At 34.5% G+C, this 20,543-nt stretch overlaps 3 protein-coding genes across 3 annotated transcripts; 2 read left to right on the top strand and 1 right to left on the bottom strand.

The window, feature by feature from the left end:
* Positions 1-4,161: 4,161 nt before the first annotated feature.
* On the bottom strand, positions 4,162-5,693 carry LOC113328656 (vinorine synthase-like). The gene has a single exon (XM_026575695.1). The coding sequence runs from the start codon at positions 5,598-5,600 to the stop codon at positions 4,245-4,247; it is 1,356 nt and encodes a 451-aa protein (XP_026431480.1). The 5' UTR covers positions 5,601-5,693; the 3' UTR covers positions 4,162-4,244.
* Positions 5,694-13,295: 7,602 nt separating this feature from the next.
* LOC113328959 (beta-amyrin 28-monooxygenase-like) lies at positions 13,296-15,441 on the top strand. The gene is made up of 3 exons (XM_026575959.1): positions 13,296-14,325; positions 14,430-14,617; positions 14,853-15,441. Exons 1-3 carry the CDS (start codon positions 13,311-13,313, stop codon positions 15,171-15,173), a joined length of 1,524 nt encoding a protein of 507 aa, XP_026431744.1. The 5' UTR covers positions 13,296-13,310; the 3' UTR covers positions 15,174-15,441.
* A 2,567-nt stretch (positions 15,442-18,008) lies between these two features.
* On the top strand, positions 18,009-19,218 carry LOC113328675 (short-chain dehydrogenase reductase 3b-like). The gene is made up of 2 exons (XM_026575706.1): positions 18,009-18,136; positions 18,217-19,218. Exons 1-2 carry the CDS (start codon positions 18,123-18,125, stop codon positions 19,133-19,135), a joined length of 933 nt encoding a protein of 310 aa, XP_026431491.1. The 5' UTR covers positions 18,009-18,122; the 3' UTR covers positions 19,136-19,218.
* The last annotated feature ends 1,325 nt before the right edge of the window (positions 19,219-20,543 follow it).

Here is a 20,543-nt window from a genome sequence, read left to right as displayed (position 1 = left end):
ATTGAGAATGCCAAAGAGAATAATTTGTTTCATCAAGTTTGACGGTGAAAATGTGTTTAGGTTGAGAGAAAACAATTGAGGCCATCACAGATTGATAAGAATTGAGAACAGTTGAAACTGTAGAAGATGCAGAAGACATGGACAAACGAACAAGGATGATACCGGGTCGAGTTTAAGTATAAGTTTGGTATAGAGAAGACATAAGTAAAGTTTAGAAAAGTAGTGTTCTATTTATTTTCAATATTTTTTTTGTAACTAGGCATCGGCCCATCCTTCCCCTGACAGCGTAGCCACCGAGCCTACTCCCCACCGAGATCTCCAATGTTTGAACAGAGACTCGAACTGCTGACCTCCTACTTGAGAATCAGACTCTTGGCCAACCAGGCTAACCTCAGATGGTTAGTATTGATTTTCAGTGTGTATCATTCATATAATAAGGACATATATTTATACAGACTCTTAACCTAGAATCCTAAAACAATTAAAGATTTGCAACACAAGTATTTCCTGACTTAAGATTTTCTAGAGTACAAAACTATATATTGTATCACATATTCTAGAACATTCACAAAATAATAGCTGGAGCATCACGTCAAAGATGTTGTCCTAACATCAATAATTTGTAAGTCTAGTTAAATCATGCTGGTTGATGAAAATGGATGCTGGTTTATCAATCATATGGAACGATGAGTGATTGAGATCGTAATTAAGTTTTAAGAGGGAGTCGGGAAACAAAATAGTTTTATTTTCCTTGAACAACAAAAAATTTAACAAAACAAGAAAAGTAATAAACTAAAAACGAGGTGGTTTTGGAAAAAATAATCAACGAGTAGAAAAAGGTGTAACGTGCACCCCGGTATATGGGTGCACAAATTTGGACTCAACATACTGAAATTATGTATTACACAAATTTGGACTCAACATACTGAAATTATGTATTACACATTAATAATCCATCCCTCCTTAAATTCTTTATGACTACTATACACTATAGAGCATAAACGGAGGATATGAGATTGAAGCAGTTACAACATCTTAATTTTGAGACTCATATCATATTTGAACAACCAAAACATAAATCTTCTTTAGGCCATACAAGTCTAAATAGATCAAGAAAAAATGTCTACAAAATCCAAGTAAAACACTTACTTTTGATAATTACAAAAGAAAAAAAAAATCGTTATTGATTGTTCCTTGCTTATGGTTGGTTGGTGGTGGTGAAGAAAAGTTATTGAGACTTTTTTTTCTTTCCATTAAAAAATTCAATAAGGATCCGATTATATCATTTTAACAAACGTAATATTTACTAATAGTATACTTTTGATTTTGGTCGATAAGGATCATATCATTTGATAAATGATATATCTGTGTAAACCAATAAGTCATATTCTATAGGAAGAGATGTTAGACTAGTTGGGACTTATCAATGCCTCAAAAAGTGATTGCATCTGAACCGAGACGTCTGCTACATAGCCACATGAAAAACGCGTGTAAGGAGTAGTTAAATCACCCAGACGGTCAAGTTTAAAAAAAGAGCAAAACATTTTTAATGAGAATCAGAAGAGGTGCGGTACAGCTGTGGACGAAGGTACATCTTTTCAGAAGCTCGGATGAAGGACAATTAGCAGTACGACCTGAAGAAGGTGTAGTACGATGCTTCCTTAGAAGGAGAAATGTGATGAATGAACAATGCGATACAACTCGGAGCGTAGTATCAAACGATATACTCTGATGGAGAGTAATAGAGAACTCGTCCGAGCGATGATAAGATGTACGATAGCGTCACCAACCCAGCAACACGAAATCATGTATTCACGAGTTTAGTTTGTCTATAAATACCAGACCATGGAGAAGGAAAATGGAATGTAATCATAGATGGTCTTTCTATAGAGAATTTTATAGGTAGATTTAGAGAAAGAAAAAGTGAAAAGTCTAACTTATATTTGTAATTCATCTAAGGATAAGAACTTTAATAATAAGAATAGATATTTTTCTCCACCGTGGATGTAGGTCAAAAAAACTCGAAACATGTTAAATACTTGTGTTGATTTTTACTTTTTGTTCTTTACATATTGTTTCTCTTCGAATATTTAATGTTAGTAGTTTTATAATCGTTATATCTACTTGGGTATATCCATCAGAAAAGATGAAACTACATGTGGTTTTTGGTTTGGGTTTCTTTCTCCACCCCCCTTGTACGCCAGGCGTCTTCTATTCTTGTTTCTTTTTTCATTTCAATATAAATTTAAACTTTTTACATCAAAAAAATAGTGAAACCTCATAATGAAAGGATCAAGGGATTAACATTTCTTCAGCATCTACGGTAAGAAATATGTATATATAGATTTTACGGTAATTATTTGTTTGGAAACTTAAGCAGAGGAACCGAGACAGAAGATATTCTAACTGAATTGACAATAAACAACTACAACGGAGCAGTAGATTAAAATTTCTGGAGAATAGAAGATCTTCATCTGATGAAGGTATAAATCAGAAAAAAAAAGTGAAATGAGGCAAGTGTTAAAGCATGCACCAAGAGATATAAAAGTAAAATAAAAATAATAACTAGAGTTAAATATGAACCAATAACAATGGGAGGAAAATGCACCCATGGTTTATTGGGGGCGCAAACAGATGCACTCATTTAAATTTCACTTATTTTTCACACGCTTTTGTATTTGCTGCTTCCTTTCGAATATTAAAAGTGATTCTGTTTTTCAATTTTACTTTTTCCTATTTACCACATACAAAAATCAAATTAAATTTGACCATAATATTTATCACTTTTCTTGTTTTCCATTAATTTCACTTTTCATTAAAAAGATCATTTTGTTTTTCTTATTTCTTCTCCTTCTTCATTAGGAAATTATTAACCCAAGATTAGGGTTCCTTTTAATTATGTTATCCCAAAAATTTATTATTTACCTGCGCTTCATCGTTTAGACGAATCAAACATTCAAAAAAATTGTGCTAATTCAAAATTAACAGATGTGTTATTTCAAATTAACAAATGTGTAAATTTAGTAATGTTTAATTTTTAAAATTTATCAAAACCAATAAAAGTATTCAATTTGTTTGTATGTGTTAATGAATTATGAAAGTAATCAATTTATTGATGAAATGAATTTCAGATTAATAATCATACCTTTAGAGAGGAAGAACTTCAATAAATGTGTGTACTACGACTATTCTGGACAGTCGTAGTGGTCCGGAAATTAACGACTACGTATTTTAGTCACCCAGAATTTGACGACCACGGATTTGTAAGTTCTGAATTTCAGTCGTCGCTATTTGAACGATAAAAAAAAGTCGTAGTAATCGTACTACGACTGTCCCAAGTGGTCATAGTTGCCCGACAATGAATTTTCAACTTTGTTTTTCCAGTTGGTTTTATTTTTGAAATAAGAAAGTTGTGTGAAGGTGGTGGTTGGTGTGTGGAGATGGAATAGAAGAAGGTGGTCGATGGGTGGAGACGGAGAAGAAGATTTAATTTGCAACTTAGGGTTTCTTTCTTTGTAACTTAGGTTGGAGATGGTGTTCTAATCTATCATTTATATTGGCAGCTCGAATACCTATCTAAGTCTTATGATCATTCTAATATGGTATCTAGATGCGCTGAATGGAACAACGAAAAGTAGAATTAGGTTGTGCTGAATGGAACAACGGAACCATCTCAACTGTCTGATCAAAAAATAAATCTATCTGCTGTGAACCAAACATCGAAAAGTTGATTTTCTCTGCGCTAAACCATTCAGCGAAACTATCTCGCGACTAGCTAGAATGCGAGATATATCTAGAAAAAGAAGTAGTGTCAAAGAATATCCAACGTTTTTGTGTAATCTGCAACGCTTTTTGGCTAATCCAACAGCCAAATCTAACCCATAGGACTAAATCTAAACAAAAAGTCAACATGTACTTATAAGTTATTATTTACAATTTTATATTAAAATAGGATAAGTAGGGATGCTAATTTATGTAAGTGGCGAATAAGAAAGGTGTAAATGGTAAATAAGGAAAACCTTTATTTATTTTTGGAGGATAGATTAACAAAAACAAAACAAATAAATAAATAAATAACAAATAAGTGCAACGAGTTCGTCGTGATGTTCAAATTCTACATTGTCTTCTTCAGCCAAGGTTGCATCTGATCAACTTGGCCTAGTTTATGCTTCACACACACACAAACAAAAAAAAAAAAGCCCTAGTTTGGCAACAACAATTAATCAAAATGCCCCTATATATAATTAGGAAATAAGTGCAAGGAGTTCCTCGTGATGTTCCAATTCTCCCATGTCTTCTTTAGCCAAGGTTACATATGCTTCAATTCCATCTGCCGAAGAATTTGAATCCATTAACACGATTACGTTCTTCTGAGGAATTGTACAAGTACTAACCCAGATTGGCTTTCCCCAACCAAAATCTGTCTCATATAGTGGAAACCTACACCAACTACTGAAGTATATCGACAATGTATGACCGCTTAAAACATGTTCAATCAACTTCATCATGTTATTTAGGAGTAAATCCGTACTACGCAAAGCTTCTATGTAGTCTCTATCGATTTTCTTTATGGCGTCCCTAAATTTTCGCACCAGTTTCGGATAGTATGGATCATTTATGCCAGTGCTGTCATCGTTATTTATGCTGAATACTGCATCTGTGATGGAGATTATATTGCCGAAGGAGCTTGTAGGCAACTGCGGAACCATCCTTGACCTCATATTTACTGCATTTGTTGCTAAATAAACCTTTGTACGAGCAACTCCCTTGAGTTTGGCTTGGTCTATGTCTATGAAACACTTCCATAAGAAAGCCGATAAGGCTTCAACACGCGTCGGCTTGTATCCATCTTCAGGTTCAGTGGTGAACTTGCATCTTTCTTTAAGTTCTGCTAATTTGGAAGCCTCGAACCCAAATTTCTTAGTCACCAGTGTTCCATCTATCGAGGACGAGGAAATTTTGAAACCGATTCCTTTTTCTTTTTGTGGAAAAATAGATTGCACTTGGAAACAAGGATCTTGGATTTGTCGATCATCAACGTTTAAAACCAGACCACGAGCAATTGTAGCCCAGTAGTTCACGAATGTGGTGATTGAAGATGCGTCAGCTACCTTGTGGTTAATGCACAAACCTATCACCATTCCACGGCAATCCTCGAAAACGTTAACTTGAACAGAGAGCAAGAAATCCCCAGACGCAGTAATTTCATTATCACATGGATCAAAAGGGAGGAATAGTGTCACTTGATCAAATATATCAGGTCTTTTAATTACTTGGAAGAGTTGACAATTACTTACTTTGGTTACGCAAAAATCCACCCCATCGTCGTTACAATTCACAAATCTTTCGATTTCATCATTTACGATCTTACCAGCCAAGATGTAGAATTTTGTTAATGTTTCAGCTAAGGATTTCTTAATTATATTACAACGAGTGTCAGTATCGACATTTTCTTTGTTGCCGGCATAGTAAAGAAGGAGAGGAACGTAAATTCGAGCTGCAACCTGATCGAGAAATGATAGTTTATGGGTTTTGAGGTGACCTGGAGTTGGACGAGAAGGTTTAATTTTTTCTCTAGAACTTACACAAACCTTCATCATGATATTGTGGTTTATTGTATGAAATGCTGAAGATGAATAACGGAACTAGCTAGCAACTGGTTCTGTTTTTTGTTTTTGATGAGAAGCAACTGGTTCTCCTTTGGACTACTTACAGAATTACATACTGGTGTCGCATTTAAATACCCAACTGGTTCATACCATCAATGCTAGCGTTCAACGACCAGAGTTCGAAACTCGTCAAAAAGGAAAATACTATCAATCGGCCCTGCCCCAAACTGGGTTTTTGAATTTTGAATTTTAGTAAAATAGGAGAAAAACTAGCGTTTAACTTTGTCATTCTTGACTCTTGAGCTATGTAGTACGGATACTCGCAACTGGTAAAGTACACTTACATAGGTAAATATATGACATCCACTTACTCAAGGGTATAAAAATAATCTGTAATTTAATTTGGTTTCACCTATTTGCCACCCATATTTTTCCAAATTGCCACCTACCTTAAGATTTCTAACAATTTTATTTCTTCAATTTTATTTTCCCCTATTTACCACCTATAAAAAGTCAAGCATAATTTGACTGTATTTCTTCCTGTGGAGGCACCGCACCATTATTAAGCCCCTCCGAACTCCAATCCACACCCAAATGCCAGTATATCCCCTCCCACTCTAGCGACGAAAAAGTGGTAAAGATTAAAATCACAAATATAGAGGCAGTGCACCAAGTAAGTAATAGGCTAATAAGATTCACTACATAAGGGTTTAAATTCTTCGATTGCATCATACGAAATGTTTGTGATTCATCGGTGATAGGGGGCTGCATCAAATATTCACCGGGAAGAGTGCCCAAATATTATACAAAATCGCTGTTCAGGGAACCGGAGTTCAAAGATGAATTTCCTAAACTAGATGTCATGAATTTCCTAAACCAGATTTCTTGCTTCAGTCTTGAAAACCCATGATCTAACACTATTGGGACATCAACTTTATCTCTATATCATGTTCTATAATCGGTTCCAATCAATCGATCAAAAAATGATATCAACACGTCTTCAAAAGAAAAGAAAAAAAGTCTGGGTTTCATTAAAATGGTGGGAGGAAACTGATCAACTGTCTGATATGTCCACTAATGAATCTTCCAATAATTAATCAAATCGACTTAGAAATTTTAAAAAACAAAAAAAATAATTGTGGAGAATCGGTGGTTGGAGGTGGTGGCGGGTGGTAGAGGTGGGGAGAAAGTGACGGTGGGGGAAGAAGAATGGTTGTTTCGTTTTTGAGTTAGTTTTTTTAGGGTTTTATTTTGGTATTTTTAATGTTGAGTGGGAATAAAAAGTCAAGAGAAAGTATGTACGATATATTCTAGAATATATGAGTGGTAAAGAGGATAAATATGTGTGGTAATTAAGGTGGGTGGTTATTAGGAAAAATGTGGGTGATAAATGGGTGGAATCTTGAATTTCTCATCCCGGTCAACCAGAGATCAACCCATAGTCACCCGAAATTAACCAAACAAACTTATTTGAATGGAAATCTGAAAACAGAAAAAAAAACAGGGGCATGTCTCTGTATCAGGTATAACGTTAGATTATATATTCCAAGTATTGTATAAATTTAAATGATTTTTGTTAGAGTGAAAGCAAAAACTGATTTTAGGAGTGCAAAAGCCGTAGTTAATTCGGTGACCATGATCCATTTAATATGTTTGTATGAATCAGGCAAAATTAGCCTCATTGGCTGCACAAATTGTCCACACGTTAATGTAAAACCGAAACCCTCCGCCATTAAAAAAATGGATGCAATCTTAATAACTCAAAAGCATCTCTACGATGATCATAATGGAACGCTGTTTTCTGAATGATGATGTTGGTTAATGGAGGAAGATATTATATATTCTCTTGCTTCCCAGTAATAATGAAACCTTGCCACTCTGCCTAAGCGAGGATTTTATCTCGATTACCTTGTAAATGCTGATTTTAATTTTAACTTATCTTACCATTAATCTGACTTTCAAAAATCATTTTCTTAATTAATCCATGTCGCGGTATGTGTTGATCTTCTCCCTGTTATTTACCAAGGGTTTTTCAGACTCTCGTGATTCTGTATAGACAAACAAAGATCAACATCAAATGTTTTGATTCGTTATACAAATCATCTTTAGATTATATTTCTGATATTCTTCCTTTTGATTGGTTATACATATCATCTCTTGAATAAAACTCGCCATTAATGAATTCAAGTTTTGGTGTAAGAGTTATGGTCATGATAGAAGGGTGTGAAAAAACCCGTTGACCAATGAGGATATTATTGTCTGATTTGTGTAAATATATAAAACGGCTTGTGGTTACCGAGTTAAGTACGGTTTTTGTTCTCCTGAAATCCGTTTTTGCTCCCCATCTAACAAAAATCACCTAAATTGGTGTTTTTTCCAAGTACAGTTACAAATGATTTCGCTGACTAAACACATCAGAATACTGATCCTACTAGTAAATATGCATGGTAAAAAAACACATACAACAATAAAATTTAAATCACCAGCTTTTGGAGCTTGATGAAGCCTGATCAGAGGTACGATTCATACAAATGTTGATCATCTTGTATATTTATAATGTCGTAGAATTCACGCCCTGCAGGTAAACTTACAGAAGAAACTCAAACTAATCTAGGATTGGGTTTTGATCAAGCTATAAATTTAAACATTTCTTTAACCGATGGATATATTGAAGAGCCAACAAATAGTAGAAAATTTGATGGACGCATTGAAGAGACAACGAATACTAGAACGTCAATTTAATTCATTATAATATTTGAAACAAGAAATTCAAGATTGGGATGGAGTTCAAAACCTAAGATAATGCATTCAAATTTTGTAATGCATATGCTTTGATGATGGGTTTTGAAAATGCGGGGGTCTAACAACCTCACCCAATATTTCGATTAGCAATCTGTATGGACTAACTTTAATATACTTTTAAGAGAATCAAATAGAAAGTCAGACTCAATCTTAATAAAAAGTATATCAAGAAGTTAATATTTGTATATCTCGATTTGATCTATACTCATATAAATAGAAATCTGTGAGTCTTTATCAAATACAAGAGATATAAACTTGGATGGTACCAAAGATCAATATCCAAGGATCAATCAATTTCTAATCAACAACCAAAGGTTGGATTTCACAATTGATGGATACAACGCACAACCTTTGATATTTCATTTACATAACAAAATATAAATGTTGATATTAGGAATGAATAACACAGACACCAGAAGTTTTGCTCTCCATATTGATATTAGGAATGAATTCATTATGTAAATGTTGTTTATGTTGTTGTCTTGATGATGGGTCTATTAGACCACCTCCGTGTATATTATGTTTGAAGTCATGTAAACCTATAACATAAGGTCTCACTCTTCTTATGAATGTAGTTTGATACCTTCATGGACGCCGCCGACACTCTGTTCCCGATGGTCTCATGAGGCTAACTGATGTCTTGGTGGATGGTAAGATCGTTGTTCCTGCTGGATGTAGAAATGGTTGAAAGGGTTGTTCCTCCACAGTTTTGCTCTCACGCAAGCTAGTGCCAAGATCCTAATGACTGAAATTGTTGTTGAAATTCTCAGGACTTGTATGACTTAAGAAACCTTAATAATTAGAAGTTGTTTTTAATGATTTTGGACAAAATTTATGAGTCAAGTTCAATGTGATCGAGCTGTCATTTGGTATTAGACGAATCAGTTTTCATATGGAATTTGAATTTGAGAATTTGAATTTCACTTGAATTTGAGAACTTGAGTAATTTCATTTGAATTTGAATTGTCTTTTAAATTTCAGTTTAATTTGAGTTTCATTTTAGTACAATTTGAATTGCCATTTAAATTTCAGTTTAATTTGAGTTTCATTTTAGTACAATTTGAATTTGAATCAGATTTATTTCAGCTCAGTCAAAATAATGGGAGTAAGCTAGCCATATCTGACTATTCTTTTTTAATAAAAAAATTTAAATCTACGACGATATCTAGATGTCGTGCGTAGCGGCACTCAGAAAGCATCGTAATTCAGGGGCATTCAGAAAGTGTTGTTCTAGAAAAAGACACCGAATCTACGGATCTTTCTGCAATATTCCGAAAGTGCCTTTTATATCGTTAAAACGACTCTATCTGACTATCTTAAACCATCTGTTTTCCACTAGTGACAGAACAAGACGTTGGCCCAAGACTCAATAACTAGTGATATTAATGGTAGCGCTGGCGATAAAGACTTTATCGCTGGCGATTTTGTCAATATCGTTTGCTAGAAACTCTGTGTAATCGTGGCGTTCCCATAGTGGCGCAACTCGTTTTCCATGCCATCTAGTAAGCCAAACAGGTTCTTTTTTTCCATGTGCATAGGAATAGGCCTTAGAGATTGTTATTTTGTATCAGTTTTAATAAGCAAAAAATATAGGATAAGGTATCACATATCCTTAACTTCGGATACTATCCTGAACTTTCTAAATGGAGTGTAATGGTTGTCAAATATTCAGTTATCCAATAACATGCCTGACTCCCTATTCTATCCGATCACCCCCCCCCCCCCCCCCCCGCTTCTTTTTGTATATTTTTTATCCATATAACTCAGCTGGATCTAACACATTTTACTCACTCCTGAGCTAGCTTCACATCTCAACAATCATAACTTTGGAATTCCTATGATGATTTTATTTGGGTTTGATGTGATTTATTTGTTTTAGGGTTTTTGAATTTGGTATAACCTGAGGAACCCTAGTGTTAGCTTGGTCATCTTGAGTATCCTCTAGTCTTAGATATAGAAATATACCAAGTCTATTCAAAATCAATTAAGTAAAGTTGGATTGACCAATCATTCATGTAACCAGTCTTGGTGTAACTCTGTGTGATTTGCAAGCTTATTATTTGGATCACCAAAAGTCAATCTCGGTCGAGATGAAAGATATCTCTCCGGAAATTTCGGTGTCGGCATTTAAGATAAAGAAATGTTTGATTTCGCTGAGACGAAAATTGGTCCGAAATTGATCGTAATTGGCCGAAAATTTTGGTTGACTCTCGGTTGAAGTTTTTGAAATTTGTATGGATCTTGAGCTTTATACTAGTTTGAAAGAAGATTTGTTTCTTTTTATACAAATTGGTGATATTTTATTATATATTTGCATAATTATGAGTGAAAAATGTACCATATTCATACTACAGGTATACAATTCGAAAACAAAATTTTGATAGTTACTCCAAAATTATTACTGAGAATCTCTCCTCAATAAAATTGTGCCAGTGTCTCGGTCCCGACCGAGATGAGCTGAAATACGGAATTAACTATATTGGTACCCACATATACTCATGTAGTTCTGTATGAATCTAGATTTGTAATTTTGTTTTAGAGTACTGATACACCTCAGCAAAAGTAGTTGGTGATATAAATGAGTTAGCTGGCTAAACACGTGAGAATTCAAATACTACAACTGCTTGTTTCCGTTATTTTAGATACAAAAAATTATTCAACCATCTAAATTTATTATGGTAGTTTGTATCTACCAGAAATGGTTTGTTGTGCTCATCATTGATGGCTTCCAATTTGGACGATATATATATTTTTTCCAATTTGGACGGTATCATTGTTTACAGCCATTTTAAGCCATAAGTGGTTGTGTGCCATTTTTAAAATTGATGGGAAAATTAATTTGTAGATATATTAATAGGCCTAGAATAGTGACTCCCGTATACTGGCTCCTATTATCTGTTTTTTCCCGTTCATAGGTTTCCCATTCCGTTAGAATAAAATGTTGGACGCATGGCCAATCGCCCTAACTTTACAGTAGGAAACCATAGTGTTGAGGAAGGGGACTAGAGAATCTAAATCCAACCATTGCAGAATCAAGTGTTATTTGCTACATTCTTTTCCTTTGGGTAATAGTACCATCATTAGTTGCTAGAATATTTAGCAAGAAACTAGCAACAACAAAAATTAGTGGGTCTAACATTTGAATTTGCTATTTGGCTACTACAAACTAAGTTGCTAAAAGTGCGCTTGGCATCCAAAACTTCTTAATAGTTGCTTTATATGTAAGGAAAATATTCATAGGGCACTTGGGCTCCGCAACTACCAGGAGTTGCCATTCAGGTTGGCAACTTAAAACTTAGCTTAGGCAATTAAGATTCTATGGTTGCTAATACTCGTTTTTTTTTTTGGTAGTGTGGCGAGAATAACCCAAGACAATAAATAAGGATCCCCAATTTTAATTAAATCATATCAACCATACCATCGAATATCTCCTTGGGATTTTATTCGATGATGTTAAAAATTGTTTTTGCCAATTCAGGTATGATATTTTAGTTTTAAATTTACATATGGTGTGTTTCATGATTATGTTTATTAGCTCGATGACTACCAAGCATATTTACACTGACATGCAAAGAGTTCGGATTCATTTCTAAATGTAAAGCACTAGGATTAAATTCTACGAGAAAAAAGACTAACATAATTGCTTCGATTTTGGTATTGTAGGTTTTGAAGAAATGCGTGTACCTGCACTTGTATTTCGAGATGTTTGTTATGATTTTTGATTTAGAATGGATGTTATATTATAATCAAGTGCTAGTGTAGTGAATTATTGTTCGAAAATTCATAAAATGAAAAAATGTGAATTGTTTTTATAATAATAATCATACACTCCCTCCGTTTCAAAAAAATTAGGATTTGTTTTGTTTTTTGGTAAGAAGAAGAGTTTAATGTTCAATCATTATTAAAAAAAATTAAGACTTGTTAGACTTTTAATTTTAATTTAAAAATTTTCGGTTATGGATAATAATTGTGTTGGCTATATTTAAGAGAAGCCATACAACGCCAGTTGCATTTTGTTTAATACATGGTCTATATGAATTAAATTTTATGAATTTTGATATGTAAACTTTTTTTATGAATGAGATATGAGTTTGATTTTGGTTGGGTGATGGCGTCTAGCCATAAAAAGAAAAGTTACAAGTCATCTCTCCATAATTAACTAGACTAGACGTGTTTGGGTACGAATATGGTAAGGAAATTATCACTGCATGTGATTGGATGACATGAAGGAACACAGAAGAGAGGAAGATGGGATCCAAAGCGAGGATATACTAATTTCGCTTCCTAAAATTATGAACTTTGTTCCTTCAAATTAAACTATTTCGTGACACAAGACAATGTTTATGATTATCTTTTTGATTAATTATTACAAAACTAGTCATAAAAATCCAAGGTTTCCAAATTTGTGGTACAAAACTCCCACTCAAATGTTGGGATCCATTAAAATTTCATCTCAAATAAAATTGATACAAAAATTCCAAATTTTTAAAAATTGATACAAAAATCCCAAGTTTCAAAATTGGTTTCATCAAATTTTATGACAACGAGTTATTTTTGTTTTGTTGGGATTTTTGTGTTATTTTTGTTTTGATAGATTTTTTGTGGATGGATAGTGACACCTTTGGGGTTTTAACTCGCAGACCGTAATTATTATTTATGAAATCTTTGTAAAAAAAATGTATAATTTGATATTCATATTTATTTACATAAGGAAGGGGTTTAAAAATACTTTCCAATGATATAAATTTTATAAGTTATAGAAGTCGGAAAAAAACTTAAAGGTATCCTTTCCTACACTCATTAACAATTGTACAAACTTTAAATAGCTTATTACTTTCAAGAAATGAAAGGAGTATATTAATAGGTAACCAAGCGTTCGCCTGCTAAATAACTTTCATCATGATCATCTCTTTGTCTTTGACGCTTTTGATAATTCTTATCCCCGTCTCTCTTTATTCTGTTAAATTCTTGAGTAGAAAAAATAATACCACCACCACCATTGGATTAGCTAATAGTGGTAATAAGCAGCAGCTTCCTCCTGGAAGCTCCGTCTGGTCGTTCATTAGAGAAACAGGAGACTACATCAGAGCCGGTCAAGATGGTGCCCCTGAGAAATATTTCTTTGACAGAGTTCGGAGATACTCATCTCAAGTCTTTAGGACGTCATTATTTGGAGAATCTGTTATTGTTATAGGTGGTACTGCATCTGGCAACAAATTTTTATTTTCCAATGAGAATAAAATTTTAGAAACTTGGTATCCTAAATCCATCAGTCAAATTTTCCCTTCTATTAAAAGTAGCAGCGGCAACCAAGCAACACCAAAGAGGCTTCGTAAATTGTATCCGCAATTGCTAAACCCTGATTCATTGCGCAACTACATAGCCATTATGGATTCAAGGACAGCACGTTATTTTGAATCTCACTGGGATACAGAAATTAATACGAATGAAAAAGTGATCATTACTACTGTGTATCCTCTAGTCAAGAAACAAAGCTTCTCACTGACATGTTTTTTGATCTCAAGCATCGATTACCAGCATGAACCTCATCGTGTCCATGAGCTATACAAATTGTTTTGTGATGTGCACAAAGGGATCATATCGTTACCTATAAATTTTCCAGGAACACAATTCAATCGTGCCTGTAAATCAAGCAAATTGATAAGAAAGGAGATGGAAAAGGTGTTCAGACAAAGAATGATCCATATTCAATCTCATGCGGACGTGCCAATGCAAGATATGTTGTCACGGCTCATAACTTTGTGTGAGGAAGATAGTGGCCTCGATGAAACTTTCATAGTTGATGCACTTACCGGTCTAATTTTTGGCGCGAGTGCTTCCACTGGTGATGTCATAACATTGGTTATGAAATATCTTGCCGATTATCCCGATGTTTACGATCAGGTTCTAAAGGGTAAACAATGTCCGATCTCAACCGTATATATATATCTGCCTTATATGTCTCTGTTTCCGTCTATGTTGTAACTCTACTTATTTTTGTGTGGACAACAACAACAGAACAAATGGCTGTAGCTTGTTCTAAAGGAACCGGGAAGTTGTTAAATTGGGATGACTTCCAAAAGATGAAATACTCTTGGAATGTGGTCCGTGAAGTGATGAGGGTAGCATCACCGGTTCCAATAGGCTTTAAAAAGGCCTCAACCGACTTCTGGTACGACGGATACTTTGTTCCAAAAGGATGGAAGGTAACTCTATGATCACTTAAATTTACTAATTTGGTCTCAGAAAATATTCCAACATCCATTTTCAATAAAGAAAAAAAAGGTTCCTCGGGCATTAAATTTGTGTTTTATATTAGTATTCGGTCATCATTTCTGGTTTCTGCATGCTGGTTTTCAGTCAGGGTTCGTGCTTTAACAATAATAAGTGTGTGTACATGTAAATGAATTAATATGTGTGTTCAATCTTTTCACCATACAGCTATGTTTGAGCTCAGCAGCAACACACAAGAATCCTGATTACTTCCCAGATCCGGAAAAATTTGATCCTTCAAGGTTTCAAGGGGGCGGACCAGCTCCTTATACATTTATTCCATTCGGGGGAGGCCCTAGCTTGTGCCCAGGCAAAGAGTTTGTTCGATTAGTAATACTTGTCTTCCTCCACCATGTGGTAAGAAGGTACAAGTGGGATAGAGCAGTGCCATTTAGTGATCATGATGAACATGAGAAGTTAGTATTCCAACCTTTTCCACGGCTTACCAAAGGGCTCCCTATCCGCATTCGGCATCACGAAAGAAGATAGTTTTATTATTTTAATTAACTAACTTGAATTAACTTAGTTTTCCTAGTAATTTCATTATAATATTTGAGGTTAGTAAGTAGTTTATGTCGTTGCACCATTTCTGAAACAAAATAATTTCTTATTTTGCTCAATTTCTGTCTTTGCTCACGGTAAATTGATCTTAGGCTTCAAGTCCAAGTAAATTAATTCTGCATTTGGTTTTGACTTGTATGTTTAGTCATGTATTGGATGGGGTTGTGTTGATCCTTGTCATTGCTGTAATGTTTTTATTTTCTCAATTATTTTTGATTTCGTACAACCCTAATTAGATGAAAATTTGTTGATGAACTCGAGGTGATATATCCCCATGTTCAGTTAACAATACCTTGTCGCATTTTTCGTAAGGCAGAAGTGCTGAAATTTTCGTTGTTCTATAATCGGCGGAAAAATGATTTTCCTTTTCTGTCTCTCGTGTCCAAGCTTATTTGGTAAGTAGGATTCAAGAAATTAATCAATACCTTGACCCTCTTGTAATCTATGTATTTTATTTCTGGTTGTAGAATTAAAATTTTCGATCATTATTAATGTTCACTTTGATTAATTATATTTCAATTGAAATTAGGATTTATCGATTCATATGAAATGGGAGGTTAAAGTTTTTGTTTGGGGAAAACTGGTTTCATTGTAGCTATTACCTGCTGCAATGTTAATGCAGCAAATTACGGTACATAATTATAAAGATGGTTCGGTCATTATGAATGTTTAACTTGTACATATGTTTACTGAAATTGAATGAATAACATGAATTGTTGTTATGTAGCAGTAAACTTAATTCAATCAGTAAAAATTAAATTTAGACTCTCATCTTACCTTACACAGAGATGTTCCACAGCATTTCAATTCAATTAGGGTAACATATATAACCTAGTGGCAAACATGCAAATGTTTTAACTAACGGATGCTAATTCTTATATCAGTTGGTTAGTTGACCTAGTTGACTAACGGGTCAATAACCCATACCCTACAATTGACAAGCTTAGGATTCAAATATTAAAGGATCAAGATCTGCGACTTAAACACTAATTAACTCTCTGATATTACCATATCTAGTGGGGTTTGGATGCTTCAACAACGTGACATGAAACCACCTAAAAAACGGTTTTTGTTAATTGTAAGATATATATATGCTGATTAGGGAACTCATCAATCCCTATTAAGCAAGGACAGAGAGATATCATGTTCAACAGTTTATCTGACATGATGATTATCTCTGATTGCACCTCTACCACTATATACTTACACTTTCAGTCAAATAGTTGTTGCAGCTATATCGTGTAAATCATCTAAACAAAAACCGTGTTCTAAAGTTTGGCTCCGGTCAGGTAACCTAATAACTTATTTTCATCGGGGTTTTATTGATTTCAAGCACTTAAGCGGACTCACTTAAAGAAATCAACATATTTTACTTGACTACTCTTAATTATTACCTATTTTATATTAATAAAAATACAAGTATTCTGCTTAAAATTGTTAAGAGGATTGTAAATAAGAAATAAAAAAAGAAAAATTAAAAAATATCGAATTTATGGAGTATAAACTCTTTAGGGAATTTAATTCTTGGAGCCAAATATATTGTCTTTTAAAATAAATGAAGGATATATTTGTTTCCTTAATTGTACGAACTTCTTTAACATTTTAGATCATATCCATTAATATGTATTTATGAATATAAAAAATTAAAGGCTATAATAGAGAGTTCATTAAAAAATACGCCTATAAACAGAAGCTGAACATAATTTTGAAACTGACGGAAATCGAATAGAGCACGGTCTTTTTGAAATAGAGGGAGTATGAATCATGTGTTTCATTGTTGTCCTTTTGAAATTGTACACTATGTTGTCATTTTCTCTCTCATGTATCAACTTTTAACCGGATAATTTATTTACCCTGTGTCACTGGGAACACGAAAATTTGCAACAAATATCAGCAGTTTTCAAAATTCTTGACAATTTCATTTGGAACGCTTGTACAAGTTGCTCGAGTTTGAAAATAAGAATTGGCAACAGTTACTGAAGTTTCAAAAAGTCTGCACCACCAAAAAATAAATTAAAATTTTCCAGCCATTTGTGGTTGCCGGAGAAACAGCCATTTCAGGTTGTCCTTGTGAAAGACAAAACCCCAAATTAGTTAGTAAGAGCCGGTTGCAATTAAATATTTATATATATATATACACACACTAAGTGAACACGAATGAACATCATATAAAAATACTACAAAATCAAGCTACAAAAACTTAATGTGATAAAAGTATGTTTAATTACGATATAATTTATGTGTATCTTAATTAGAAATACTTCATCACTCGATTGATGCAAATGCAACAATAATAATCTGGCGGGTGCGCTAGCAATTACCATAAAGATTCGTCATCGCTAAGTCATTACCTGCGTACTTTATTACTACCTCCATTTATAGAAAATATATATTATCACTTTTTCATTTTAACCTAAAAATAGACTAACATGGAATATAACGATAATAGCATTTTCGGAGGAAATACTATATTTGGTTCAAATCACTATTTGCATCTTTATGATCGTGTGCTCTGTTGTGCTCGACGTACCAATTACCAAACAGTCGGTACATGCGATCAACTGACTTAACATGCCCTTACCTTCACCAGACACACGGATTGATTAGGATCTTCAACAAGTAAATGAAATCAAAGCTGATGTACCAAGTACTCGTTTTTCATTATTAAGAAGATTTTACTCAATCGTGCTTGTTGGCGACACGCTATTTTATAATTATATAGTCTACCTACTTCCTCCGCCAATCTTCAGTCCAAGGGAAAATGAAAAATAAATAAATTAAACAAAGTGCACAAATCGATGGAATTGTATAGGCTTTGAAAAGCTTGAGAGAGTAGTACAAACTTAGCATTCATAAAGCATATTTGGGACGTTACAGATGTCTACCGCAAGGTACTAATCTCTGCTCCATATCAATCCTAAATTACTCATTTGACTAGATGAATTCTCTTTATATTTGATCCAATTTTCAGGTTGGAGGGCAAAGTCGCTATTATTACAGGGGCAGCGAGTGGAATTGGTGAAGCAGCGGCAAGGTTATTTGTTGAGAATGGTGCATCTGTTGTGATTGCTGATGTCCAAGATGAATTAGGTGATCAAGTTGTAGCATCAATTGGACCAGAGAGATGTAGTTACAAACACTGTGATGTTACTGATGAAAAACAAGTGGAAGAGATGGTAACATATACTTTGGACAAGTATGGTACCCTTGATATTGTGTATAGCAATGCCGGAATCGTAGGATCATTGACTAGTACTCTTGATCTAGATGTGAAAGCATTGGAGAAAACAATTGATGTTAACGTCTGCGGTAGTGTAGCCATGATGAAGCATGCATGTCGTGCAATGGTGGCAAGAAACATTCATGGATCAATCATATGTACAGCAAGTGCAGGGGCGACTCGAGGTGGGTTAGCGCCAGCAGGTTACACAGCTTCAAAGCATGCTCTTTTGGGTGTGGTTCGATCAGCTTCACGGGAGCTCGGAATGTACGGGATAAGAGTTAACTGTGTGTCTCCCTTCGCAGTTGCTACACCAATGGCATGTACTATACCAGGGGTCAACCGATTCCGCTTAGATCCGGAGTTCGTTGAAGCACAAATGTCGTCTGTTTCAAACTTGAAGGGGATGATTTTGAAGCCTAAAGATATAGCGGAGACTGCTATGTTTCTTGCCTCGGACGAGTCCGCTTGCATCAATGGACATAATCTTGTAGTAGATGGTGGATTTCCTGATTCTATGGACACTTTTCCGGTTAATAAATATAAAGCAGTTCTGGACATAGCGCGATGGTCAATTAGCAAAGTAACATTTTCTTCCATTCTCTCCATGCTTGTGCCTAGGTTTCTCATTAGTGTGTTTGATCAAACTAGTGATAGTAGTAAAGATTGAATTTTTTATGTTCGCAACGATTCAGCTGTCCGATGAATCCATTAGCCAGGCAACCATAATAACATATGCAACTGTTATACTCACTTCGTTGTTACCTTTATTTTGCCTGGAACGTGTATTTCTAACATTATATTATTTCTCCTTATTGTGTAATTTTGTTGGATCACTTTAGATATGATGTATGCAAATGAAACTGGTTTTAGAAAAAACGCAGTTAAAGGTTAATTTTGTTGGATCACTTTAAATATTAGCATAATCTTATTTCTCCTAATTGTGTAATTTCTATCATTATATGATGTATGTGTTGGAGAACTAAATATAGTCCCACGTAACTAACTCATTAGTCTAGATTCTAATATATAAGATGTGGAGTCATTTCACTCATAGCCAATCGGTTTTGAGTTGGAAGCCCACACATTTCTATTGTGGTATCAGAGCTGGGCCCTGTATGAGACATAAGACCCAATAAAAGACCCAGTAAGACCTAAGAAGGCAAGGCAATCATATAGCGGTCCACGATGTAGAGGACTCACAGAGCCCTACACGTGGAGGGGGCATGTTGGAGAACTAAATATAGTCTCACATAGCTAACTCTTTAGTCTAGATCCTAATATATAAGGTGTGGAGTCACTCCACTCATAGCCAACTGGTTTTAAGTTGGAAGCCCACACACTTCTATTTATCAATACGATAACTTTATCCAATCCCAGTTAAAGGGTCAAACGGTGCACACATGCAGGATTGCATGTGCGAAAAGAAAAACGGGTCCTTGTAATCCAACGTCTACAGGTACGCCATCTACATCTTCTTCTTCTTCGTTCTTCTAAGTCCTTAATCAGGAGACTGAAGTACCGAACCTTAAAAATCTCCAAATTTTATGAGCCCCCAAAATCTACATCCATTACAGACCATTCAAAAATTTGATTACATGTTTTACGGAAAACCCCAAACCCTGAAAATCTAATTACATCGAACCACAATCATTACAACAGAACATTCAAAATCAGTGATTCAATTTTCTACATCCACTACAGCCCATTTAATGCCCTTATTACATGTTTCAAGTTACTCTTGAACCAAAAATTGCATGTTCAAAATAAACAAAGAACTGTGGAAAATGGAATTCGGCTTTCTTTGGTGGGATTTCAAATCTAGGTATCTTCCCGGTTTATTTACACGCTAAAAAGAGAAAATTTCTTACACCTGGCTAAGTACGTAATTACTCCTCGGGTCCTGTTCCGGCCTGATATTAGCTACAATCAAACCTCGATAAACGAATGTTTGATAAATGAATAACCTCGCCAAATGAATAATTTTCTCCGGTCCCGACTTGGGCCAAGGTGGTAAATGAATAACCTCGATTAATGCATCAATGAATAAAAAAAAATTGGATCCTTAAAGGCCTTGT

The sequence above is a fragment of the Papaver somniferum genome, unplaced genomic scaffold, assembly GCF_003573695.1.
Source record: "Papaver somniferum cultivar HN1 unplaced genomic scaffold, ASM357369v1 unplaced-scaffold_114, whole genome shotgun sequence".
Taxonomy (NCBI): domain Eukaryota; kingdom Viridiplantae; phylum Streptophyta; class Magnoliopsida; order Ranunculales; family Papaveraceae; genus Papaver; species Papaver somniferum.
The sequence above is the reverse complement of the archived record's forward strand: the minus strand, read 5'-3'. Positions and strand labels throughout refer to the sequence as shown.